At 45.5% G+C, this 27,286-nt stretch overlaps 1 protein-coding gene across 1 annotated transcript in view; it reads left to right on the top strand.

The window, feature by feature from the left end:
• Nucleotides 1-27,286, top strand: part of phactr3b (phosphatase and actin regulator 3b) — a 39,333-nt gene extending 12,047 nt beyond the window's left edge. The window contains exons 2-12 of the mRNA XM_070902848.1: nt 1,727-1,885; nt 2,057-2,131; nt 2,280-2,420; nt 3,460-3,690; nt 3,775-3,982; nt 5,388-5,578; nt 6,783-6,936; nt 24,273-24,328; nt 25,950-26,011; nt 26,147-26,287; nt 27,149-27,286. Coding sequence (XP_070758949.1) covers nt 1,727-1,885; nt 2,057-2,131; nt 2,280-2,420; nt 3,460-3,690; nt 3,775-3,982; nt 5,388-5,578; nt 6,783-6,936; nt 24,273-24,328; nt 25,950-26,011; nt 26,147-26,287; nt 27,149-27,286 — 1,556 coding nt within the window. The remainder of the gene's footprint in view (nt 1-1,726; nt 1,886-2,056; nt 2,132-2,279; nt 2,421-3,459; nt 3,691-3,774; nt 3,983-5,387; nt 5,579-6,782; nt 6,937-24,272; nt 24,329-25,949; nt 26,012-26,146; nt 26,288-27,148) is intronic.

The following is a 27,286-nucleotide window of genomic DNA, read 5'->3' as shown; positions in this document are numbered from 1 at the left end:
TTGTTTTTGTTTGCCTCTTTTGTCTCGTATGATAGCAAACTGAATACGTTTGAGTTTTAGACAAGACAAGCTAGTGGGACTACCTGGTGGACATAGTGGAGCAGCTAAAAAGTCAGATGTTTCCCCCAGGAGTTGACCAAACTCAGAGCTAAGAGAGAGAGAATATTGGACTTACCTTCATCAGGTAATGAATGATAGAGTTCCTCCGTAACTGCTGGACGTGTACATAAGTCAGTGTTCGCTGACAGGTTCACCATGTCAACTTTAAAAAGTCCATGGTGACACCTTCAAATCCCTTTCGTTGTCCGACTAACGATCTCATTATTCCATTTGCAATGTTATGAAAGAGAGAGAGTAAACCCGATGTAACCCAAGACTGTTCCGCGTGTTTCGTTGCACTAATCAAAGACTGACTGATCAATTAGTTGATCACAAAATAATTCCAGAAAATGGAATTGGTCCCACCTCCTGAAATGTGAATATTTCCTGTGATAGGAAGTGAATTTATTTAGGTTCAGCACATTTAAATATTCAGTGTAGATAATAGATAATAATAGATAGTTGATAATAATAGTAAAACTTTGTTTTAGCATACAGCACCCGCCGTCCCCAAACAAACTGCCCCAAAAACCTCAGGAAGAGCAACGGGGGGGGGGGGGGGGGTCCCTCCCCCAGGATGGACAGACATGCAATAGTTGTTGTTTGTACAGAATAGATTCCCAACAGAAAATCACAGTATATCAACATAAGAGAGGAGGATGGATCCAGGAGGACGGCTGAGCAGCTTCAGGTGTCGCCCGCTAAGTAGGATCTGAGCCAGAGACCCCCCCTCCTCTCCACCACAGAGGCCACACAGACACAGAGAGGGAGAGAGAGAGAGAGAGAGAGAGAGAGAGAGCCATGATAACATGCAAACTAGGGAGAGAGGGAGGGAGGGAAGCGGAGAGGCTGAATCCCCCCCGGAGGGACGTAAGATCCAGACTGCATGAGACAGCCAGGAGAGAGATGCTCCAGTACAGAGAAGCCTGAAATATTGTCCTCATATATTATATTATACAAATATTATCAAGCATGATGTGAAAACGTTAAAAAAAAAAAATAACTGCAAGACACCATCCTCACAAAAACAGGCCTCCCAGAACACAATCAGTTCTTCTCAGTGCCCGAAAATAGTGACAAATACAACAAAAACAAACAATGGGGACATGGAGACGCTGCCGGTCTGTGAGGAGCAGCGTGTGAGATCTTCCTGTGTGCGTCACCAGGATAAGTGAACCGAGATGTGCCTGAAACAGTGTCAAGTCAGTGGGGGCTGCAGATGTCTGCCCTGACCTTACACTCCTTCTCCGTGTGTCTTTCAAGATGCCTTTTTTAAAAGCCTCCTATTGTCTGTGTGTGTGTGTGTGTGTGTGTGTGTTCGGGGGCCGGGAAGGTCCGGCTGCCCTGAAACCATGTGAGTCACACGCAAACAATGCAATTCTCTGTCTTCTCCCCAACCGCGCGCTTCTCCTCACAAATTAGACCGGAATCAATATGTCATCTACAGCTGGTGACCCACATTTGCCGCTCTCACATGACGCCGGGGTGTCAGTAGATCAGCCAATTGTGTTAGTGGAGTGATTTGAGAAATCCCTTCCCGCCGCCGCCGCCGCCGCCTGTGTCCGGGGTTGGATTTTGTCGCCTGCAGCCCGCGTTGAGGCAGCTCTTGTTTTGTTTTGTGCTGCAGACGTGATGGACCAGCAGAGGGCGCTGCATTCGGGCTGCTTGGTCTCGGGGGTTCGCACGCCTCCCGTCCGGCGCAACAGCAAGCTGGCCAGCCTAGGGCGCATCTTCAAGCCCTGGAAATGGAGGAAAAAGAAAAACGAGAAGCTGAAGCCCTCAGCAAGTGAGTGTGACGTAAGACTCTGGAGCTGGCCGCCTTGGGGGTCCCTCAGGGGACCCTGGAATATATATATATACAGGGCTGGCTGTGTCCACAAACAGAGCAGGATGCTTCACATGTTGTCATTTTGTGTGCAATCAGTGGACCGGCTTCATAAACGTTTGTGTTGTTTAGTGGTGGAGAAGAAGGCAGCTGTGCGACAGAAGAGAGACGACCTCGTCAGGAGGAACCCCAGGGAGGCCGAGACAGGTGCAGACACACACACACACACACACACACACACACACACACACACACACTGATCAGCCTGGAGTCATATGTGTTTGGATCACTTGTTCAGCCACATGATGCCCAGCTGCTATGCAGACTCACTCCCGTCCTCTTCCGCCGTATGCAGAGTCAGATCTGGCTTGCGGGGGTAATGGCGAAGATCCGGACACCCCGACTCACTCTGATGCCGAGGACCGAGATGAGGAGCCCGTGGCGCCTCTGGCCAGCACCAGCGAAGACCTGGGCAGCGACTTGGAAGCCTCAACAGGTATTCAGAAAATTCAGAGGCTTACAAAGCACAGCACGTCTTGACGTCTGTTTATGTTTAGGGTTAAAGCTACACCAGGCGGTCACACATGCAGACAGCACCAAGACGTAGAAAAGAGTAACTTTTAAACTTAAAGCTGCTCTAATCAACACTGATATGTAAACGGCGGATCAGAATGACTGTGTAATGTCAAAGGTGTCGCTCAGAGTGACTAACCTTGTCACTCTGCAGCTCCTCTCCGCTCTACGGCGCATTTTCAGCATATTTCATCTCATTGTTTTGGCTTTTGGGGCCCGCGACTGGACTGTTTTGGTTCACTCTCGCAGCTCTCATCAACATATGTATTCCAGCCGCAACAGCCGGGCTGTTTTGATTGAAAAAGCACCAAAGTTAGCGAAGGTGAGGTGATGAAGAGGTTCAGACGTTGTTGTTAAGTCCAGATTTCCTGTCAGTGACCATTTCCAGTGCTAGCATTTCTACCATTTTATCTATTCAGTTTTTCTTGTATGTACATTATTTATTGTATGTTCACACACCAAACTCAGTCAAAGGAACAATTTCTTTTTCTTTTAAAGGATTTACAAATAAGTAAAATAAAAATGTATGTGAAGTAAATCTAAGTAAAGCAATGAAGTGTTTAAATAAAAACAAAAACAAAGACAAAACAGATAAATACATTAGAAAGTTACTGGTTACTTTATATTTTAGAGGACATATTGTTCTTCTGCATGCTTTTATTTTTCAGGCAGTCCGTGAATAAACCCTTTTGACAAATACCAGTTTTAATAGTTTTGTATACTCTTCTTTATTGTAATTCTTGTTTGAGATTCAAGCTGATGAAATGATTGATTATTAGCAATAAAACGGGTGAATCTGGTTGATTTAAAATGGCTAAACTTTTACTTGGAAAATCTTCCCTGGTGCAGATATAATGGGGGCAGCTCGCAGTTTGCGTCTCTGCTTGTCCACTGGGTGGAGACAGAGACCTCCTAAACAAACCGAACCTTTGCCTCACACATTGCTGATGTTCTTGTTTCAGTGCAAGATGTGACCGAAGATTCAAAGACAGTCGGAGATCCCAGTCAGAGTGAAGACGGAGGAGATGAGAGCGCCTCGCTGAGCGACCCCAGCGACGAGCAGCCGGCGGGGAAGGCGGAGGCCGTCGAAGGGAAACAGGAGGTGACGACGGCCCAGCCTCGGAGACGAGCCAGCGTCTCTCCCCCGCCCAACCTGCCGGTCAAACTGCTCACCAGACTGGGCAGCCTGGATGGTGAGTTTTTAAACCGGAGACCCAGGATGTGAAGCCCCACTGGTTTTGCAGCGGAGTCTGACGGTGATGATTTTCCTTCCCCAGGTGGTCCTCCAGTGCCAGTTAAGAAATCCCCAGCCACCTTACCCAGGAACTTCACACTTCCCAAAGAAACTCATGGCTCCCTGTTGAGAGGCAGGATCTCCACACCTACTGGGTCCCCCCACCTCGGGGCACTACACCCACAGCTGCCCCCTAGCTGCATCATTGAGGAGCTGCACCGCGCCCTGGCCACCAAACACAGACAGGACAGGTCAGATTTTGGTGCAAGATGTTCACTGTTTCTAATACATGTACTTGAAATACTAAGTTGACTTTGTTCATATAGTTTCTAGTTTGTAGGTGTTACTTTTGCATACATTCTAATTCATTTTTTTTTTACAAAATAAAGAACAAATCCAGTAACAAATGATGAATGAATTAGCCCCATTAGACTATTAAAAGGCCACGTTCGCTGAATAATCCAATCCCACGACCCACATTTGTGCATATCACACACACACACATACAAAATATTGACAAAAATATGTATAATATAGACCAAAACAGCAAAAATGCCTATAAAACTTCACATTTACCATTTTTAATAGGACTAATCAATTCAGTGTATAATGCTTTCTTAGTTTGTGAATTTTCAAATTATGCAAGTGTGAAAGATCCATTTGCAATCATGAAAAATTCAAAAGAGAAGACACGTAATTCCCCATTTGTTCAACCCCACCTGTAATTTGCATTGGATGTGCACGTGTTTAAACCAAACTCAAGGCAAGTGTTGTAGATTGCGTTCACTTACATGTGCAATATGGATTTGATGTCTGCGTGTGCTTTGTGTGGGTTGCATCAAGTTTGCTAAGACGAGGAAACAACAACTGCAGTAGGACTGTTGATGCAGAAGTTGCATTTATTGTTGAGGACTGAAGAGAAGGACCTCTAGACTCGTGTCAAGGGAGTCGCACCAGGGCTTGTATTTATGTTGTATTTATCTTGTACTATCTTTATTTAAGGTCTTTGCTGCTTTCCAATAATCAGTCGGTCATCTTTAACAACAATCTAATAATATTTTTAGAATAAAGAAATGAGATGAAAATCATAGGAAATTGGCTGTAATTGAAACATAAAGAAATTCTAGCGGAAACTCTGTCCACTATTAACTGGACTTGGTCTTAAATCGCTGTTGTTTTTGGGGGATAATGACCTCTTCTGAGGTCAGCTAACATTACCTTAATTAGAATGATTCACTCTCTGTTTTTGGCTCAACAGTGAGCTATTTTAGCCACTTTAGCCAACTCTCTGAAAGTCAGCAGCTCTTCATCTCAGTCATTGTCCAAAGCCTTTACATAGAGGATAATAAAGTTGTATGTTCCATGATTGCAATGGGTGACGTGTGTCGGGCTGGTTTTGCTCAAATACATTACAGTCATGAAACGCACGAAATCACATTTGCATCTTATTTTTCACTTGTTTTGGGTGGTGACACAAATAACCCTGGCACCAAGCGCTTAGGCTAGGCCTCACTGTCAAACAGGAACGTCTTAGTATGCTGTCTGGTCACTCAAACTGAGTCCGTACCTTCCGACCAGTCGGGAGTGAGAGCTCTCAGTGGCCATGGTATGATAACGTTGTAATGGACGGGCCTGCCTTGTGATGTGTGATCTCAGTTTCCATATGAAGGAGGGGCACTCATCTCTAAAGCGTCGGCTGGACGGCCGCCTGTCCCGCACGTCCAGTACGGAGAGGGAGCCCGCCGGGGAGTCGGAGAGCAAGAAGGAGTCCGATGAGAACAAAGAGAACTGGCGCCTGGACGAATACTTGAGCGACCAGGACAGCTGGAACGAGTCCGTTATCTCTGGTAGGTTTCCGCCGACACCGGTTGCAGTATTTCCTCTGCTGCCATCTGCCTCTTAATGCACAAAGCCAGCGAACTCTGGGCACGCTGTCGGTGGACGATGAAGCAGCATAATCTCTGCAGATGTTTGTTTACAGTGAGAGCATGACAGGGAGATTTACAGCGATGACGAAGAGCAGACCTGCTGGTGTTAAGTTCCAGCTGCCCGTCAACATCTGCTCTGGTGGCCTAATTCTTGGCCATTCATGTGGGTTATTGGAGCACATGTCTGTGACTCTTGGGGGAGGGGGGCGTGTATTAAAAGGGTAGACTTTGGAGTTATGATAGACGTGATCCAAATATGTGACGACTGCAGAGACAGTAATGCAAAAAAAGAAAGAAAAGAGAATAGATTTAAAATACTTTTCAGTTATGCTATGCTAGCAATGCTAATTTAGCTCCTCCTACTTTTAGTGACCTTCTATCTTCATCTCATCAGTTGCTAGCTAGGCCTTTATCACACAAAAATGTATTGTACACAAAACTGGCTTTCAGTTGCCAAAGTTTGAGCAAGTCGATCAAATGGAAGAGGCCGTTTTACATTTGAAATGAGGTTAAAAAATGCATTTAAAATGTTTGTCAAAGCCGTAAGAATGCACACGGTGCCTTTTGAGATAGACGTTGAATGTAAATGTGTATACGTACATAACTATGCTATAGAAGCGCATGTACTAAATACTACAATACCCATGAGCCTCTGCCACTACGGAGTGGAATCAGCTCATGTGACAGAATTTTAAGGTCGGTGGATGGATGTCAACAACGGTGTTGATGCCCTGGAGAGAGAGTACTCAAGGCTGTGCCTGCTGACAAAGGGGACTCTACTAAATACTGACTGGAGTAGTGTGTATTCAGTTTTCAGCTTTTTTCAGCATATTTGTGTTTTCCATATCCATTTGTAGAGTTTGTTTTTGTGTTCATCAGCAACAAAAACTTGAATTAATTCATGATCAAAGTCCACATACTGAACTTTAAATGCATTATGTAAGTAAGCTACAAATATAACACTAAGTGCTTTCCTTAACATCTCGAAAAAGGTATGCAGCACATGTATTAGGCCTTCTGAGAAAGCACAGAAGAACGCTGCCGGGGTGATTAGCATCAGTTCAGCGGGTTTAGCTGGTCCAGCCCAGCAAACATTTGTTGACCTTAATTTGTGCTGAACCAGGGACCCTCCCGCGCAGGATGAGGAAGGAGCTGCTGGCCGTGAAGCTTCGGAACCGGCCCAGCAAGCAGGAGCTGGAGGACCGCAACATCTTCCCCGTCCGCAGCGACCAGGAGCGGCAGGAAATCCGGCAGCAGATAGAGATGAAGCTGGCCAAGTGAGTCGCCCCCCCACCCTCCTCTCTGTATGTCTGTTTCATCATTCAACATCACAGTTGTGTACACTTTGGCTGCTTGTCAGTTTCCCTTCCACCATCCCCTGACAAATGCCCAGTCTTTAAAACATGTCACAATGGCTTCGGGATGTTCACTTGAAATATACTTTGACGTGCAGAGATGCCGCCGAGGGTAAACTCTCTTTACTGACCATTTTATACAGAGTTTCGCAGCAAAGACGATTTTTTTTTGACAGGCAACCATCCGCGTAGTGCTTCTGTGTGGCATTTGTGGTTACAGCGCTGGTTTCTAGATGCGGTCGGTGAGCGCAGGTTTGGGTTTTGCTCTCTGTGCAGGCGCAACGGTACCAAACCTGCCGGGATGAATTTGGTAGGACAGTGACCCAAGTCTGGATTTTCAGACCCTGCACTTGTTCAAAACACCTCACTTAGAATTAGGAGAAATGTATTTTTCACGGCCTCCGCCCAGTTACAGTACCTAGTAGTCCTTTTTATGCATGGGTTAAACACCCAAGCATACAAAGCTTTTAATTTGGATGGAGCCGGGCTAGCTGACCCACATAGGTACACCTAGGTAAATCCAGTGTCACCAGCCCTGCAATTAAAGGTTCCCTGTGGAGTTTTTGACCTGACCCAATGCACGTTCCTGCCAGTGGTTTCACACTATTCCACTGCGGGCCGAGGCAATGTGCCAAGACATTGCTGCAGCGTGCCAACAAAGACAGGAAGGAAGAGGACTGCAAGCTAGCAAACATGGGGCGCAAACAACGCGGGCGTCGAGCTTTTAAGAAAAATCGTTTTATGACGAAGTAAAATGAACTCGATGCGTTTTGGGGAACATAAATATTAACTTTTGTCTGGTTACAAGAAAGCTCCACAGGGCACCTTTAATCCTGCCTTCATGAAGTTCAGTTTTGGTTGAGACTTTGAAGAGGTTGTTGATTCAGGCTGTATTCTGTGGTGCTGTTGAAACGTGTGGCATTATATTTGCGAAGGTGAAATATTAGCACAGCTATTGGTCGCTGTGCAGTACATTGCAGTAAGCAGTCAGAAATGATGGTAAGTTACGTGAGGATAAGAAAACAGAGCAGGAACAGAACGTCTGCTGGTCATTACTCCCACTACTTCACCAGTGTCGGCGGAGCGGCGTCAGTCTCTCACGGTGCATCATGTCATCTTTAAACCCTCCGTGCGTGATGTGTTGCTTTCAGCCTCTAGTAATTAATGATAAATTGCAGAAAAAGTTATCATGAATCAGTTTGGCGTAAATAGTCAGTTATTGTTGCTCTTGGATGTAGCTTTTCTGGGTCAAGCGGTCTGAGTGTGGAACAGGATTTTCTGAAAGGCAGAGGAGGAATGCAACTCAGAACATAATCGTATTTGTCGTGTTATGTAAAAGGCCACGGGGCTGTTGTTATGGTGACTTTAATAGGATTAGCAGTCAAATCAGGTTTGTTTTTGGTGAATAATACAGTGGCAGGGTGTGCTGGTGGGCTTTAGCGCGGTGGTGCTCAGAGTGGGAAGAGGGCTCACTCCTCTCTGAAAAAGCAGTCACAGCACCAAATGCGCCGTTTGGGCATATAGTAACTTTATGCTAAAGCAATATTGCTGCCGTCAGATGTATGTTGAGGGTGGGCTCCGGGCAGTAAAAACAGCAGCTCTCTTGACAAAGAATGACCATTTTACCTTTTGGAGTCACAGAGCGTTGAAGCTGCTTTTGAAGCTGTTGGCAGGTTCCCCTCTGTGGACTACTTGAACGCCTTCAGCTGTTTTTATGCCTCCGCGTTGGTGATACCGTCACATTCTCGCGAACGCGATATCTCAGGAACGCCTTGAGAGAATTTCTTCAGATTTGGCACAAACGTTCACTCGGACACAAAAAGATGAACTGATTCGAATTTGGTTGTCGAAGGTCAAAGGTCACTGCGACCTCACAAAACATGTTTTTCGGGCCATAACTCAAGAATTGATGTTATTATTATTATTTTTAATGATGACACAATTTCAGCACTTTATTTGGCCATTATTCAACGGCGTAACTCAGGAACAGACGGGGGTGACACTTTTGACTCAAAGGTCAAAGGTCATTGTGACGTCAAAATAGGTTTGTAGCCATAATTTAAGAATGAATAGGGGTGATAATTAGCAGTTAAGCATATAACTAGATAACAGTACAGGCTTTCACTACCTGCCTCGTTCTGAACTTCTGAGCGTCATCGGGAATCACGTGACTGCAAACAGCGCGTTGGTGCGCGCCGAGCTAATCGTGATCCTGTGAGTGAATGAGTTTCACCCACAGCTCATAGGCATCATAGAGAGGCCTCGCATCTAAAAACGCCAGCAGAAAACAAAAGCACCACATTTTCCAAGCATTCACGACATATATTTTATGAGTCTGGACAGACATGGATGTAAACTGCAACTTGGCTAGTTTGCGGAGGCATACAACTGTGGGCCGGTGATTCTGGTTTTATTTATTTGTTTATTTTCATTCTCTTTCAATGTGTTGATTGATTATAATTAAACACCCTAAAAACTATGATTACTCCAGTGGCACATCCCAAGCTCTAAAGCATCTTCATTCATCTCTACAGCTGCCGTCTTTGCCTTTTCTTTAGTAGAATTTTTTCAGAATGAGAGGATGAGAGTCTGATACAGGGAAACTGAATTTATGGATGTAAACTGGAAACAGTTTTGACGCTAGCTACAGCAACAGCTGGTTTTTGATATCTCAAATAATATTCCTGTAGAAATAGTTGTTACACAGTGTAATCGTCATTACATCATTTTTTTGCTGCATAAAGGTCACCGCTGGGAGTCGGCGAGCTCCAGGGAGGTTGGACCCCTGTGTGTCCTGGGTGTGGTTTCATTACACCCCCCAGCACCATCACAGGTCAAAGCACCTAATTAGAGAGATGAAGACTTTGAGAGAGAGAGAGAGAGAGAGGGTTTCCGCTGCTGTCCGACCGCACTGAGCCCAGTTCGTTTACAGCCAGGCCTTTTTGCTCCCCGCTTTGCAACTGAACTGCGAGAGATGAGTGAGGCATGGTGAAAATGCAGACAGGCCAAATAATGCTGCCCATGAGCTTCTTTGAGCCTGGCGTCATGCCTCTCTGTGCCCCCCCCCCCCCCCCCCCGCTCCCCGCTCCCCTCATCCGAGGCATTTCACAACTGCGTGTCAGTTTTGGACAGTCGGAGTGGTTATCATAAACCAAACACGCCTCGTTCCACGTGAGCGCGGTGAAGCTCACGTGGAACGAGGCGTGTTTGGTTGGAACGACAAATTCCAGCGGGCAATTGCAGAATAGCAAAAAAGGCATTATGCAGCATGAACTTAATTACTGAACTTTGTGTACATGCCAGAGAGGATGCTGGGAGCACTTTGGCCCGCAGTCTGCAGGGGCCATTATAGTGAGACAAAGCCACATCCCAAACACCACAAACTGCTTATGTAAACGGAGCCCCTGTTTACTCTTGCATAATAAAAACAGGAAGTGATCAATTATGTGTCATGAGGGGGAAGTGTGACAGTGGGATGCTGGGCTAAGGACTCTATGTACACAGCGCTGGTCGAGGACAGAGGTCAGATCAGCAGGTCTGTTATGTTCCCTGCCGGTCGTACAGTTCAGTCAATGTGTTACATTACTGCAGTGATTGACTCTCTGAGTAGAGCATCTCTGTCAAACTGCACTTCAATAATGAGAGATCAATTAGAAATGTATGGCGTTATTTATTGAGACCGGCATTATGTGTTATGTTACACTGGCTGACATGATCCTTCGCCCCTCGAGGCAAATTGTGTTTTTTGACAATGGGATATACAAACAAAGTTGACTTATTTTGACTCAATCCCACATACACCGTCCCTGCTGCTGTAAATACTCACTAGAGCACCAAATGGGTGTTAATCCGCTGCTGAAAATAGTCCCTAACAAATGTGCTAAAAACTACAGTGCCTGGCAGTTTTAGGACATCACAGAGCCTGTTTTTTTTTTAACAGAATATCAGAAATGATCAGAGGAATACAGGCAAAATGATCCTCCTTATGGGCCTTTTTCACAGCAGACATTTAGAGCTGTCAGAGGTGGAAAAGCACATGTGTAACTGGTAACTTTATTAACAATGGTTCAGTTCTATGTCAGTGTCCCAGTAAGCCATGACAGTGTGACAGTGTGCAAGATGGTGGCAACAAAATACTACTTCAAAGCTGCAGTGTAGGGATTGTTTTTGTGTGAAACGGGCAGGCTCGAGTCAGACGTTACACTGTGAGGTTACACAACAGAAAGACACAGCAGATTTTTCCAGAAAGGTATTTCCAGGTTTTGCTTTCACTTGAGGGAAATGGTCTTAAGTTTTAAGATGCGCACCGCTCTGTTCAACAAGTGTCCCAACAAGGGCCCCAGGTCCTGAGCCAGACGGCCTGGCTCCGCTATCTCAGGGTGCTGCAAGCGCTCAGCTCCGGCTGTGACTGACGGCAGGACTGGCCGGTCAACAACGGGGAGTCGCCGGCGTGAACTGAGTCAGAGCCGCGGACAGCTGAGGCGCGCCATTGTTTGGGGTGACGGCACCATGTGCTCGTCTGCCAGCGTTTCTCTGTCCTGCTGACCACATGAGGTCTGCCAGGAGACATGACGAGCCCCCTCCTGGCAGCTCGCACAAAAGCTGAAGGGACCCTCTCTAAACTCCGCTCTCTAAACATCCACCCTGGACCCAGCGATTGTGCCCGCACTGTATGAATCATACTGATTCTGTCGCATTGACCGGGTCGTGCTGAATGGAACAGAGCGGCGTTTGTGGAGGTGGCTAGCACGCCGTGTCCTGTCTGAAGCACGAGAGGCAGCGTGTGAGTGCTGCAAAGGGCCTTGGGCAGCGCAGCTGTTTGTACAGCGTCAGGAACAGGACGGCCTTTGTCGCGGACTGGGAACAATCGGTAGTTTTCACCTTGACTCCTGCAGCAGCAAACATGTGGTGGTGCAGAGGCATTCACCTGTGTTCCCCCCCGTGTGGCGTCAACATGGGGTGAAAATGAATGGATGCATTATGATTTCTGTGTTTCACTCTCAAGCGCCGCCGCCATTACTGCAGAACACATTCACACTGCCAGCGAAAGGAGCGACGGTTGTGTTAGATCACGGTCGGCACTGTGTTATTGTATAAGTTGTTCGCACTGGTCTGAAGTTAATTATGACACGAAAATAACATCTAGCTTCTGTCCGACCTCCGCAGTCTGGATGTGAACGAGCTGTGCGGAGTAATGTTAGCTAATCCCAGCAGGAATGGCTCGTTGGTTTACGATTAGAAATCACCAAACTCCATCATTTTATGTGTAGAGATCAGAGGAAATACATCATTTTATTAAAAATTGGAAACAGGTAGGCAAATCCCTCAGTATGTTCTCTGCGAGCTGCTTGGAATGCAATCGAAACATGAGGATTTATGGTTTCCACTTTGCGTTTTTGAGCGTTTGTTGTTGGAGCAGCACAGAACAGGACTGCTGTCTGTTGAAAGTGGACTGAATTGCTTTTGAAAAGTTTGTGTTTTGTAGGTTGTAACCTACATTTTAATGGTGTTTGATGACTGTATGTTCAACATGGATCTGCAGGACAGACATTACAGTACAGTGTTAATGCGCAGGTTTTCAAGTGAGGGGACACGACTTCAACCTAAAGCTTGGATTCCTCTGTTCTCCTGCTTTTATAATTTTTTTTTAAAAGAATACAGTAGAGGAAATCTAATCTAAACATAAGGTTATTGAAGGATTTCGAATTGCTATCAAAGTGTCATGATCATAACTTGCAGAAGTCCCCCCACTGAGCCTCAATGAGTGCAAATGTCCGCATTGCCGCACTGCAGTGACGTTCTTTGGATTATCTGGGACGCGAACACTGTAAAATAATGCATTCAATCGTCGCGCACAAATCATACATTTAGAAAACGACAACGGGTGTACAGAAGAGACGTAACACCGTTGTGTAATTTCAGCGTACAGTTTTCTGTAAATAAATATTAAAGATAAGAATAAGAACATATTTTAAAATTGCCCCCAGTGGCTTATTTGATTCTCACAAAACATGGTTGTGCAGCGCTCTTCTCATTTGTTCTGTGATGCAACACGTCCACTGATGTATATTGAAGAGCACATGGCATGTTGCATTGATTTCCAGTACTGAGCACTCAGAATGCAGAGCAGTGGGCCGGCCCGGGAAGGCAGAAGGGAACCCTCTGCTTCTAAATTTAGCTCTCACCGCTGAAATGCTGCTGCAGCGCGCTGCCATAATCAATGGTGCACCTACGTCACAACAGCCCCGCTCCCCTCTGATTGAACCGTCCACCCCCACCCCCCCCCTGCAGGGCTCTTCTGGAGAGCAGGACACCGTTTACTGCAATGATCTACATCTCTCTGGTGAGGACACCGTGACATAAAAATGACACCGTGAAGAGCTTCCTTTATGACGCTGCTGAGATTGTGCTGCAGCCCGCCTGAGGTTCGTGATGATGTGTCTAACGACTTCATAGAAATCCCTGGAGCATCAACGCCCTGAATTCCCTATAGAAACGCGTGGCCTCTGTTTTTAGACTCAACTCTTTCCATCCATTGTTACCTGCCGTGTGGCCGTGCAGGAGGGGCTGGAGAGAAGGAGCCAAAGACCTAAAGCACAAATGATACCAACTGCAGCCAACTTTCAGACACGCACATGAATGTGATTTATTTGCGATTTTACATGTTTGGTCTCATGTCTGAATAAGTCCCTTTTTACCTAAAGGTTATGACAGCAGTCTGACTAGACTGGACCAAGTAAGATTACACTTTGGGGGCATTCAGGCCCGCTGCTGGCCATTTGAGACTCACAAAAATTTGGGGGGCAAAAACATTTCTGATGACATGTCAAAGATGAATATTTGATGATATTTTAACTTTTGAGCTCCCTTTGTTAACTTAAAAACAGTACAGTAGATTAATTTCAAATTCTATTATGATTGGATTTCATATAATGTCGTTTTTACTTGGTATACCAAATGTGATGCATTATTGCTGAAATGAGGGTCTTTCTTAGTCCTTTTTGGCCGCCCCAAGCACCCGTACTGTAACACTGCAATTAAGACGCGCATCAAAAATCCAACTCTGAGGATGAAGACAGCTCTGGGGATAAAGACAGCATCAAAGATGAGCAAGATGCCGTAAATGGAACGTTCGGGTAGCGCACGCGTAGTCTACACGACTTGTTTCCATATGGGGGTCCAACACAACAAAAAACCACTATCTAACAGAAATCCCAGCCGTGTTGGTGGTTCCGTTTGTGAAAGGGGTTTAACCGGATTAACTTGTCTGACCTTCCAAGTTCAGTCTAGACATGTAGCATGAAGCTACCAACACAAGCTATGTACAGTGGCCGACTGACGCAACCAGATTATGAAAACCATGTCTGTGGATTCACGAATTAGACTCACATCACTGCCGTGATTATGTGTTATTTACATTTCTACCACGGCTCTTTGCCATTCAAGCGTGCTGTTAGTGAATGGTTTTTTTTTTAGCGAGAAACCTCTTTGGCCAAGCTCGTTAACTCAACTAACAAGATTATTCCTGCCACCAGGTCTGCCTCAGCGAAGCGCCCGCACAGTTGAAAACTCCCGTCAGCAGGTGTGGGGCGTCGCGTGGCAGCTAGTGGCAGGAACAATGGTAAAGGAAGAGGAAGGAAGACCCGCAGCAGTGATGGCGATGATGATGATGATGATGATGATGATGACAGGAGCCCACACAGTCGGCTGAGCCATGGGGGGGGGGGGCAATAATTAGATATTTGTGGCACACGGACCAATTTCTGCTGACGCCGCAACTTTGCCCGGTGTGAGAGCAGGACAGGGCGGCTAACCACAGCTGCTGTCCAGGGCCGCTATAAATGACTCTGACTATTGCACGAGCCACACAGCAGCTGACTGCAAGACAGCAACATTTAGAAATCTCAGGGCTTGGAGTACATGGGCGATAGATAGATAGATAGATAGATAGATAGATAGATAGATAGATAGATGGCATGATCTTTAATCCCCTTTTCATTTCATATCACTTTCCCGTTAAAAAGATATTTCTATGAAGGGTATTCAACGCGATGGCAGTCTCCAGGCAACCAAGGCCGTCAGATGGCAGGCTGGCCGCTTCCTCCTCGCGGAACTGCAGAGAATATTTTCAGATTCATAATCCCTTTCACCCGAGATGAAATATGAATGCACGCTCCGTTCTGCCCCCGACCCCCCCCCCCCCCCCTCCTGTGGACATGAAAACTCATCTAGGAAAGTGATCACTTTCGCGAAATCTAGTGCTCAGCTTTCACAATGGTGAAAAAGTCACAGTCATGTCTGATACAGCAAAGACTTGGCCTACTCGGGTCATGAAATTGAATTGATTTAAGAGGATACACAGTGTGGCTGCTTCAGAAACTAGGCCCAGCGGTGCCACCAGCGGTTTCAGACCAGCAGCCCAAACTGCGCCACCTATGGGCAAGAAAGGGAAATGTATATACATATTTTCTTTTATACAATATTTGTGCATGTTTTGAGCGGTAAGCGGCAGAGAGTGTCATGGAGTGTCCTCTGGTTAGAGAGGGAAGCTGTTAACCTACAGAAGCAGACTGCTGCCTCTCTGACAAAAGAAAATGTTCAGTTTCTTGTTATAACTATAAATGTTCTTTTTTTCTTTCACATTACGATGACATGTTTTTCTTGTTAATACATACAAAGTGATTCGGTTTAAAAATCACTTTATCTTGTCATATCACAAATACTTTCTTGTTATTACACAAAATCAAAGAAACTTTTCTCATTATAATGTCATTTGTGGTTACAACATGATCAGCTGGTATGTTGTCATAACCAGAAAAACACAAGATCCAGTCAGAGCCTAAAGAGAGGACACTGTAGCCTACGTTTCATGATATAATAAGATAAAGTGATGTGCTTTCATGACAAGAAAAGTGTTCTTTGTTAAGACAGAATCATTTGGTGTGCAATAAAAAAAAGATGACTAAGCAAGGCTGTGGCAGCAAAAGTGTATTGAATCGAGCAAGGATGTGTTTTATTGCTTATGATTCACATTTTTTTTATTTTTTTTCGGAAGAAATATTGTTATTTGTTCTATTATTAATTCATAGTCTCACTTCAAGTTTTCGTTAAAAATACGATATTTATTTTATAGTTTACAAAAGCAAACCACCATCCAAATATTTGTAGTTGATGATTTAATTTGAGTTAAGTTTGTCACATTGATTAGTCTTATTCTTATCCTTTGTATTTATTATTATTATTATTAAATTTTTATTGTTACATTTTTATTATATTTTAGCTAACAGGTGGCACAAGTATTGTATGTAAAACCTCAAACACACAAAACAGCAGCATAAAAAAGGTGAACAAAAAATAAACTGCGGCTGTAATACTCATTGCCTGAAGGTGGCGCAACTGTCACAGTTGCAGCAGGGATTGGAAGCATGTCTCTTCCTTGCCTGCAGGTGGCAACATCAACAAGTCTACATCTGCAATCTGCAATCTACTTCTGTATCTTAGTTTGATAGACGTGGAACTGATCTGACTCACCTGTTAAATGTGAATCAGTGTGTTTGTGAGTGAGTCACAAGCCATGTTAGATGTTTTATCAGTTTTGCCTGCGAGGGTGCAAAGACTATATTGCAGCAATGCTCATGACAGTGGGATGCTGTTCTCGGTTACCAATTTTAACTTTAAGTCACTTTTTTCTATTTTTGTAACATAATATATTAATATTGCTGAATTATAGTATGTTGGAAACCCTCTGAGCCCCCCACCCCCACATGCCTGTAGTCAGCTGAGGTTTAAAATAATGAAGACAGTGTGTAGTTTTTTTGTCTCCGTGGTTTCACACGAGGAACGTTTCTCTCAGGATGTGCCTCTTTTGTGCCTTTTTATAGAGAGCAGCATCACAGCCGGGCATCAATCCAATTACGAGACTGGAGTTGGCAGATACTGTGAAGCAGTTGGAGAGACATAAGCACTGGATGCCACCGCCTGCGCATATATGGCGCCAAGTGAAATCCTCAAATTACATGTTGTCACCACTGTAGACCTCCCCTGTCCCACATGCAGTAATTAACGTTATGCAAATGCTTTTAGTTTTTTCTAGGGATCTAGCTGCGAGTACCCTCTAATTGAAATGTCAAACGTCTCAGAGCCTCTGCGCCCACTCGCCAAACACTGGTTGCCTCTCTCCCCCTCCTAACCTCGTGCCGAATCAGGGTTAGATCACCAGTGATCAGAGATGTGACCCGTGACACGTGTGGCTAATTTTGTTTGCTCGCTTGTCACCCGCTGCTACATTTCTCAGGCTATAAATAAACACATACAGTAGGGTGTAACATTTCTATTCTCCCAGTCTGGCCATTGTCCATCTCCAGCATTGATTCTGGCCTCTCAGTTGACCGTAAGAATGTTCATTATGCAAACGCAATCAGAAATTGATTTTTAGATAGGTTTGTGCATCTGCTGCGTTGGCTCCATTGTTTCAGGACATCAGTGTTTGTTCAGTTGTTTCTTGACAGTTAGTGCTCTTTGACGGGATAAGGCAACTCAGACTGTGACTTTTAGCAAAGTTGGCCTATCGGTCCGTGCGTCCGTCCGTCCATCTGTCCGTTGGCCGACAACTAAATAGCTACACATGCCTCTAGGGTAGGTGTAAATCATGGTGCGTAAAATGCATGATTTTTTCAGTAACTGCATGCCAATTTATTTGGCATTAGCTTTTATTGTTACTTAGCCATCTACTGGGTCAAAATCACCATAAAGCGCCTTTTGAGACTTCACAATTTCCCGAAAGAAAAAGCGGAGATTCTTTTTCCATTTGGAGACGCGTCGTCCATCTTTACACCCAGTCTGTGGTGGACCACTTATTACACTAGTTGAAGTGAGCAGCCAAAACCACGTACACCCAAATCAAAGTAGAAAATGGTAAAAAAAAAAAAAAAAGAAAAATTAGGAGAACACCTTTTCAAGAGACTTATCATTTGTGTGTAAATGTTTGTTTATAATAAAACCTCCGAATTTCCTTATTTTGCATTATGTTCAATGTTCAGGATGACTGAGTTACTCTGATGAGGACACCAAAGGCACACAAAACGGCAGTGTAATGTTAATACAAGATGTCGTTCCTCTGTATTGGGCTTTCTCCTCCTCCTCCTCCGTTTTCACTCCTTGCACACCTGAAGGCTTCGACCTCTTCACTGTGAAATAAAATGTGAGAATAGATATCTGCCTCTTGACATTAGTCCATCAGTCAGTCAGTCTAGCGATCTCTGGCACTTCTTCCCGTCCCGGACTTGGGCTGTCTGTGATGCGCATCAAACCACTTTCAGTGAATTGTGAGGAACACGGATGAAAAGTGTGTTTCTTTCTTTTATTTATTTGTTACCTCATGGCGGAAAAATGAGGAAAGGCGACGAGCGCCCTCCAGAAGGTGGCGTTCTATGCGACCGCCTATATGGCCTTTGCCTTTAGCCGGCCCTGCCCGCCTCCAGGGTGTGCTCCCAGCGGGGTTGTTGAAGAGCCAGACATGATCCCCCACTTGATCTGTGGACCTGTGCTAAAGGGCAAAGCCTCGGAGACAAACAACTGGCCAGATAGAGGATTGATTCTTGGTTTCATGTCTGAGTCTTTGAATGTGTCCCATTCATCTCGCATCAATAGCACAGCGAGCCTTTGAACAGAGGGAGTTTTAAAAGGTAGTTGGAAGGCTCCTGAGTGTTCACTGAGCTTTTTCATAACCTGAAATGTAGTAATGGGTGCAGCAGAGGATATATAGATGGAAATACATATCCTCAAAGCCACAGTCCTTCATATTCATACGACCTATTAACAGCGGGAGACATCCAGGTCACCACTTAAACACAACCAAGTTACATAAACGCAGAGCTTCTGGTAAGCTACGATTAAAGAGGGTTCCTTTAATTATTCCTGGCAACCCCCCCCCCCCACAAACACAACTGCCCACCTGCACCCCCCCCCGTCCCCCGGGCTGCCCTGGGCTCACTCAGACTCCACATCTGACTGTGGCACTCCTGTTCTCGGGCGCACTGAGGGGAAGGAGCGAGGGATTAGGACACACCTCAGTGGGCAGTAGCAGGCCGCCGCCCGGCCCGCGGCGCCTGACTCATCCCATTCTCCTCCACTCTTCATGGGCTGACATTCCCATCAGCCCCTGCTCTTACGGGCAGCTCATTGCTTTGACATGCTGGCGAGCTCTCCGACAAACGAGGAACTTTTACCTCTGACCAAGCAGAGTGGGTGAAGCGCAAACCGCTGCGGGGGGGGGGCCGTGACTAAAGGCCCAATAGGATTGTTTTACCAAAATATAAACAGGTTGACTCACTCCAGCTTTTATGGTGTTTGGATTTTGTTTTTGTGTTAAATCCACAGCACCTACATTTTCTAATGTAAAATACATCTGATGCGTCTTCTCTGGGATAAAGAGTGTGGCTGCAGATTTGGTTCACTCTGTGAACTGAGGCAAATGCTATTGACCCGAAATGTTTTCCCGCTGCAGACCACACATCCTACGATAGCTCTGCTCCATTTAGCACATCGACTCCCCTCAGCATCCGATATTGCCATGTCTGTGGTCCGGTTTTGTAAGCCCTCAGTGGTCCCAGTTGCAGCTGAAGCTGTCAAAGGATAGAAAGCTTATTTTAGATCTGCACTCTAGGTGCCCTCCACCCTGTCGTTATTTTTCAGGGCTGTGGACAAAAGTGTGTGGGCTTATGAAAGGTTTTCCATTAGTTTGTCTTTGTCGTGGTGTGATTTGGAGTCAAATACAAGTTGATGTGTCTGTCCGCAAAATCATGTATGTAGTCGTCAGAACAGCTGTCTTTTAAATGCTTTTAAAAAGTGGCAAGTGTAATGAATGAAAGCCAGCCCAGTATCTCTATGAATCACATTTATATTGGACAGTTCTGCACCTCATATGTCCAATGCCAACATCTGACTTTCATGCAGGAGGCCAGTGTCCCCCTCCTGTTACAGACCTGCAATTAAAGGTAGCCTGCTGAGTTTCTGGCCACTAGTAGCAGGGATGTCCTGATCAAGTCCAGTGGTTCCCATACATAGGCTGGGCTTGGGCGGCCCGTCCAGGTAAATAAAATCTGAATTCAGTTCCAATAAAGACGCGTAATTGTCATTTCATAATGCACACAGACCAGCGGAACTTCTGCCAAAATAGTTTATTTATCTCGACTACTCACGAGGCGTGGAACAGAGATTCTAGAGCGCGGGTTTTACCCGGGAATGTTTCGGCGGCGCACCAGTTGTAGTCTTATCAGCTGTAGCATGCTAGTCGGCTCAGACATTCAGATCCACTGTGTGGGAACATTGCGGAAAAATGGACAACGATTCGTGTCAAACTGTGTGCCGGCATCGTTCAGCTGAAGTCAGGGTCTGTCCGTGGAAACACTTAATAATAAAGGGCTAGTATAAAGTGAAGGACTTTTCTTTTGAACTGTGAATCATGCAAAGCTACTCGAGCGGAGTCCCAGAATAAAAATATGAGAGCTGGAAATGAGAATGATATGGGGCCTTTAAATTATTGATGTGATATGAATGAAAGTTTAACTGGCAGAATCTGTTGGAGTCGTTGAAACTCCAAAAACACTCTGTCGACTCACGAATGTTCAAAGGGGGGGGGGGGGGGTTTACAGGGTGCAATATCTTCCCTTACAAGTGATCTTTGGGCAAGTGCAGACGCTCAAACCTGACAACAGTTTCGTTCAATTTTGGGGCCGTCATCCAGCGACTCACAAAACGAACGTTAACTAGTGACGGCTGATATTGAGGTTGAGAAGCCGGTAGCTGGATGTTTGGCATAAGAATGTGATAAGACATGGCAAATAGTCAAAAAGAAGATGCTCAAGTGCGTCTGTGTTCAAAAGATTATACTTAATTATCAAGCCAACGCAAAATCATTCTAAAGCGTAGATGCCTGGATGGAAAAACTCCCCCTCACATTTATTCTAACCAGACTAGACTCTGGGAAGAGCAATTGCAGGGGGACAGTAAGTACTTCAGGGGTCATTTTGGACAATTTAAAAATGATGCCCTGCTGTGAACCCAGACTTAAAAAAAACTGTCCGTCCACCTCAATAATTTCGAGAAAGGGGAGTTTGTCCCGCTCCGAAAAAGACACGGTGTTCCCAGTAAATGTAATGTCCCTTCCTCGGGCCGGCACTTCAAGCTCCTCTGCTGGTCAGAACAACATCTGATCCCATCCTCTGCCAGCCCGGCCTGCTGCACATTGTCCCCGCTGCCGGTGTGAATCAGAAGTTTCATCTCCCGACAGTTGAGTGTGTGAATACACTGTGGTCCGGTGGATCATAAAAGTGGATTTCAAAAGTGGAGCTCGCACCTTTTTTCTCAAGCGAGTCGTGACCGGTTTATCCTCTTAGTTTTATTCAGGGATTCTGTGCACTCATGCTGTGTTCAGCAACACTTTGCATCACATTAGCGCATGGTTACATCTGGGGGCTGCCCAGTCTTAAAGCCTTCATTTTATGCCTTTTTAAGCTGATTATTTTACCCCAAAAATAATAGTAATAGAACACATAGAACCAGTAATTAAAAACTGTTGATACTGCACTCATTTTATAGTAAAACTAAACTACTGCGTTGTGGCTTTATAGGGCAGAATTGTCAAGTGTCTTACTCGGGGGTTTGCATTATTCTGCCTGCTCATGTTGTCCTACTTGGTCCAGGGACTACAACATTCTGAGTCATCACAATCACTTTTTTAATCGTCCATATCACCCGTAGAACTCGAGGATCAAGGGAGGGACTTTTGTTTTCATGAAATACATGAAAACCAAAATCATGTTCAATGTATGTTTCCTATGAGGCTATATAAGAGGTTTGTTTTTTGGAATTCAGTGCTGCCTTGACAGCTGTGTGGCAAATTTAGTGGCAGTGAGTGTGTCAGGGGTGTGGGGTGGGGTGGTGTGGGGTGGGGTGGGGCGGAGATTCATCTTTGAAAGTCCTGCGCGGCTAAATGTGGTTGTGCCAAAACCACCGTATCCTGTTAAACATGTCGAATGCACACAACTGTGTCGGAAGAAGGGAGGGGGGGGGGGGGGCATTGGCCCCCCTTCTGGCCCACATTCGTTTTAGGTTGCGGACCACTGTAAATGGTCGTTGTTAATGGATGTTTGCGCAAAATACCGTGTTAGTGTGTGGGTGTGGCCCGACCCAGGAGTAAGACTGCTGAGTAGGCCTACTCGTGTGATAATGTAGTAAAGACAAATGAGTGCTCATGGGTTGGAACGCCACACCATAACAGAAGTTATCTCAGGGCACTTTTCCCACACAGCAGCTCTAGACTGAACTCTTTATATTATTTAGCATGTCAACATGTTGGTGTGATCTCATTGTTTTCTTGTAAACCACCTTCAGTTTACTACAACACACTATCATCATACTGTGTCACATACGACACCATGTGTTTGCATGTATCTACCATCTTAAAGTGCCATTTCCTGCAACGTGGAGCCTTCGATCGTGGCCAGTAGAGCTGCTCTTTCACTATAAAGCTCAGGTTTTTATTGCGCTATACATTCAAATATTAGTTTGCCACTGTGTCCTGTACTCTCAGCAGCGAGTGACAGATAAACTGTTGTCTCAGAGTGTACGTGATGCGTACATTTCATAGTTTGTCAAGACAAATAGCAAAGCTAAGTAACTCATCTGGGCTTTTTTGGGATCAAAACCACATATTTGTGTGTTGCGTTTGGGGCCTGATTCTACCTCACGTACATTTCACTTTCCAATCTACAGAAAACCTTTTTTCGATCTTCTTTCGAATAGGCCTTTGTCATTCATTTCAATAGGCCACACTGAGAAAGAGAAAGAAAGACAGGTATATCATGTATAGGAATTTTAGTGTGTGACATGTAATTGTGGGGCAAAAACATGATCCAAGTCTGTGTCTGGATTTGTTATGTTATCCTCCACTTTTGAGCTGACTGACAAGTCTATTGTACCTTAAGGGAGAGCAACACGCGAGTGAATCCACTCAACCTGTTTGAATATATAAGTCACAGATCCTGCAAGTGGCCTGAATTCATGTAAGAAAAAAAAACCAGTGACCAGGGGAAATATTACGCCAAACTCCCTATTCCTAACGTGTCCGTAAAAGCACATAACTCTAAAAAAAGATGAAGGACCTCATATGTCAACAGTCTTCTTAGAAATTCGGCATCAACCCGGCCAGCCTCCGTTGGCAAGCCGCGCTGCTTTACGGGGAGAAAGCCGTGGGAACGAGAGGCGAGGATTTCAGGATTTCTCACCGGAGTACGTGCTGCTTGGCGGAGCAGATGCGCGCCGAATTAAACGCCGACGCACAACACTGCGAATTCACCGTCTGTCGTGTGCGAGTGTGGCGGCATGTGAGGGGCTTTTTCGGCCGTTAGCGAAAGTAACTAACCGGTTTGCTGCCTGCTGTTCGGCGGTGGAGAGAGCGCATCGTACCTGCCGACGATATTCAACTAACCTCATGAGAACAGCTCGGACTGATGATGATGATGATGATGATGATGTGTTTGTTTGTTTGTTTGGATGTATTTATTTTTGCCGCGGCGAAGTTGTGGGCTATTATCAAAAAAGTGGAGATGCAAAGGCACACGTTTGCTCCCCCAAGTCTAATGGAAGGGGGGGGGGGGGGGGGGCTAGGGGGGCAGCTGCTCTGCTTGCTCCATTGCTCAGGCGCCTGGGGTATGTGTGCGCGTGTGCGCGCACGGGGGGCTCTCCTCCTCGGTCCCACCCCCTCGCATTAGTATTGTGCATGTGGTTAAAAAAAAAAAGGAGGCAGGCTTCTGCTGCACCACTCAGTCCACTCAGAGCTCCGAGCGCTCAGCATCCTCCTCACCGGGACCGCTCCTGGAACAGTGAAACCAAGCGGCTCTCTAAGGGGAAGTCTCCCTTCTTCTTCTTCTTCTTCTTCTTCGCCGAGCTGGCTCTGACGCGTGATATTAAACGCGCAGCCTGACTATTTTTTTCTTCCCCGATGTGGAGCCTTAAATGTTATAATACCAAACTAAGCCGCTTTTTGGACTCGAGGTGGGACGCGGTGTTTGCTCTCTGGATGTGCGGATCCTGGCGCTCTGCGCACCGGCTCATGCATCCAAAGTGCCAGTTAGTAGCCTAGTTGGAAAGACTTGAGAGGGCTGCGTGTGCCAAGGGGGGGTGGGTTGGAAGAAAGAAACCCCCAGCCCTGCTGGAGTGAAGATGGTCCAGAACGTAATTCTGGTGTTTTTCCGCAGGAGACTGAGCCAGAGGCCCGCCGTGGAGGAGCTGGAGAGTCGGAACATCCTGAAGCGTGAGTGGGTTTAAATCTCCAAATCCACAGTGATTCTCTCTGATTCATCTCTGTAGATAAATCCCACTGTATGACCGTCTGTGTTTTATTCATGTCCAGGATATCCATTTCATTTGAACAACAAAAGTTAAAAATCACAATATTTTGACTGTAATTCGTATAATCTTCCTTGTGCCTTTTAAAAACATTTCTAAAGTGTATCTTTAATATTTCTATAGGCTATTGTGATAATGGCCAAGTGGGTATTCTCACATTTTTATCTTCATATTGTTGTTATAATTTTAACTGATGATTGTTGTTGTTGTTGTTGAGAAAATGATCAGCTATATTAATAATCAGTTACTTTATCGTTTGAGCCATTTTGTCGCGCAAAAACTCCAAATGTTCACTGTTTCCAACGTCTCAGATGTGAGGACTTCCTGCTCTTTGCTTTACACTACATTATTGAGGAGTCTGCGATGAACAAAATAGCGTTTTCTGACGTTATGAATCAAGTGAGAAAAGAATCCGCAGATGATTATTATCGTCAGCAAAAAAATAATGTTTCAGCGCTACTTTTATTTGTTACATAGTAGTGGGAACAGTATTCAAATATAGACGTCATGGACAAATGACACCCCTGACGACAAATCCTCATTATAGTACATTATGCTATTCCTCCACTGTCTCAGTCATACTAAGTAGTCAGTTGACTGTAGTCCTAGTCCTGGTGGGACTGACATATGACACTGTTTTATGCAGGTGAGTAGCTTCACCGGGTGAAGGCGTCAGATTGTAGCACTTCAGACTGTGAAACCAGTTGCGCTGTCCTGGCAATGCAGAGCAATTATGGAACGGTCATGCTAAGTCCTGCATTTGTAGTGAACTGTCTCCCGGTTGAGGCCGGGGCCACCTGTGAGCTCTGAGCAGCTGTCTGTTTCATCACTGCCCCCCCCCTTGTCTCCCCCTCTGCACGTGGACATGTGTTGACGCTAAACACAGCGCTTTGCAGTCAGGCTGCACAGGACACCACATAGGACACCACATAGGACACCACATAGGACACCACATAGGACACTACATAGGACACCACACTACAACAAATTCATTGACCCAATCTCACGACCACAAACTACAAGGCTTTTGTAAAAATGAATGCTCCTGTTGCGCTGCGCTCACTCAAAGAGTCAAATATAGTCAGACGGTGACAGGTGCCGGCCTCGCTTTAAGCTGCCAAATAGCTCCACTTTTTAAAAGAGAGATTAAAAATGAATGAAGTGACTTTTAGTGATCTTTCTGCGATTTGACGATAAATCCTAGTGGCGCTCTAATCGCCCTAAACTCCCATTCAGCAGTTGATCCGGAGTTGAAGTCAGTCCACGAGTCCCGTGGACTGACGCAGCTGCGAACCAGATCACTTAGCAGGAGTATTGATTATGAGGAGGATCAGCCATATTGGCTCTGTAGATCACAGACTTCATCAACCATCCAGTCCCCTTGAAGCGACAGTGTATTTACTTCCTGATTTAAAGTCATTCCCATTTGATCTCCATCGTAATGGAAATACGGTCGATGTAACTGAATTATTTTGACTTTCTTTTTGGTTATAATATGTGTCTTTTGTGTGTGTGTGTGTCAACAGAAAGAAATGACCAGACAGAGCAGGAGGAGAGGAGGGAAATCAAACAGCGGCTGAACAGAAAGGTAAAAATCTCATCCGTTTAATTCCACATTTTGGCGACGCACCAGGCCAGGGACTGTCCAAACAGAACCTTAATACCCACCACCTGTCGGTGCATTGACAATGCTGATGAGCTCACGGTCACCTGTATTTTCCAGCTGAACCAGCGGCCGACAGTGGACGAGCTGCGGGACAGAAAGATCCTCATTCGTTTCAGCGACTATGTGGAAGTGGCCAAAGCTCAGGACTACGACAGGCGAGCTGACAAGCCCTGGACCAGACTGTCAGCTGCTGACAAGGTAGCTAAAAAAATAAATAAAAAAAAAACGCCTCTGTGTGTGTGTTTTTAGGACGGTCCAGCATCAGCAACACTGGCCTTTTATATTTTCAAATAATGGCGACAATTTGATTCCGTGGCCGTCTCCTGGCATCTGTTGTGAAGTAGACCTGTGTCAGCTTCCCTCAGGCTTTCTGCAGGTCCTCAAGGGTCTATAGAAGTGTTGAATTCAGTCTCCTCAAAAAAAAAAAAAAAAGGCCTAAAATGAAATTTACAAATATCTAAAATGTTTTTGTGTGTACGACTGCATGCCTTAAGGAAACGTTGAGACAGTGGAATGTGCTGGAGGAGGCTGATCAGTCCTTCAATCCTCCTGTCACTGCTGCAGCCACGCTGGCCAGGAAGCTCGTCGTCTCATCCGTTCGTCCGTTTTTTTAGCTTTAGTTGATGAATTTACAGTATATGAATTGATTGCATCACTAGGAGTTATTGTTGTATACTGTTGAGAAGTGCTGCATAATAATGATAAACTGTTACAGGCCATATTGTCCCTTAAGGCATGTCGTCATACTCTGGCTGGAATGACCATGAACCAGGTATTAAATTGCGTTCTATGTGGTATTATGAGCCCTGTCTCTCACAATTAATATTTCCAGTCGAACCTGGTTGATTGTGGGGTTAAAGTTCACAGTGCTTGAAATCATCATCGCAGCCGCCTTCTCTCTGACAAAAAAAACCCAAAACCCAGTCGAGCTTACATGATCCGCGCCTCAACGACAGATGCTTCTCCTGTTTTCACAACACCCTCGCTTCGTGCGACATCGCCGCATGAAGGGGACGAACCCCCGGGCTCCCGCCTGATGTTGCTTTTGTTTTCCCGCAGGCGGCGATACGGAAGGAGCTGAACGAGTTCAAAAGCAATGAGATGGAAGTTCATTCCTCGAGCAAGCACCTGACAAGGTCAGTTTCGGCGCCTATTGCCGTCCGCATTTTGCTCTTCTTGTCTGCTTCGTGCTGCTGA

This window comes from Enoplosus armatus, chromosome 3 (genome assembly GCF_043641665.1).
Source record: "Enoplosus armatus isolate fEnoArm2 chromosome 3, fEnoArm2.hap1, whole genome shotgun sequence".
NCBI lineage: Eukaryota > Metazoa > Chordata > Actinopteri > Centrarchiformes > Enoplosidae > Enoplosus > Enoplosus armatus.
This window is presented reverse-complemented; position numbering and strand designations above follow the sequence as displayed.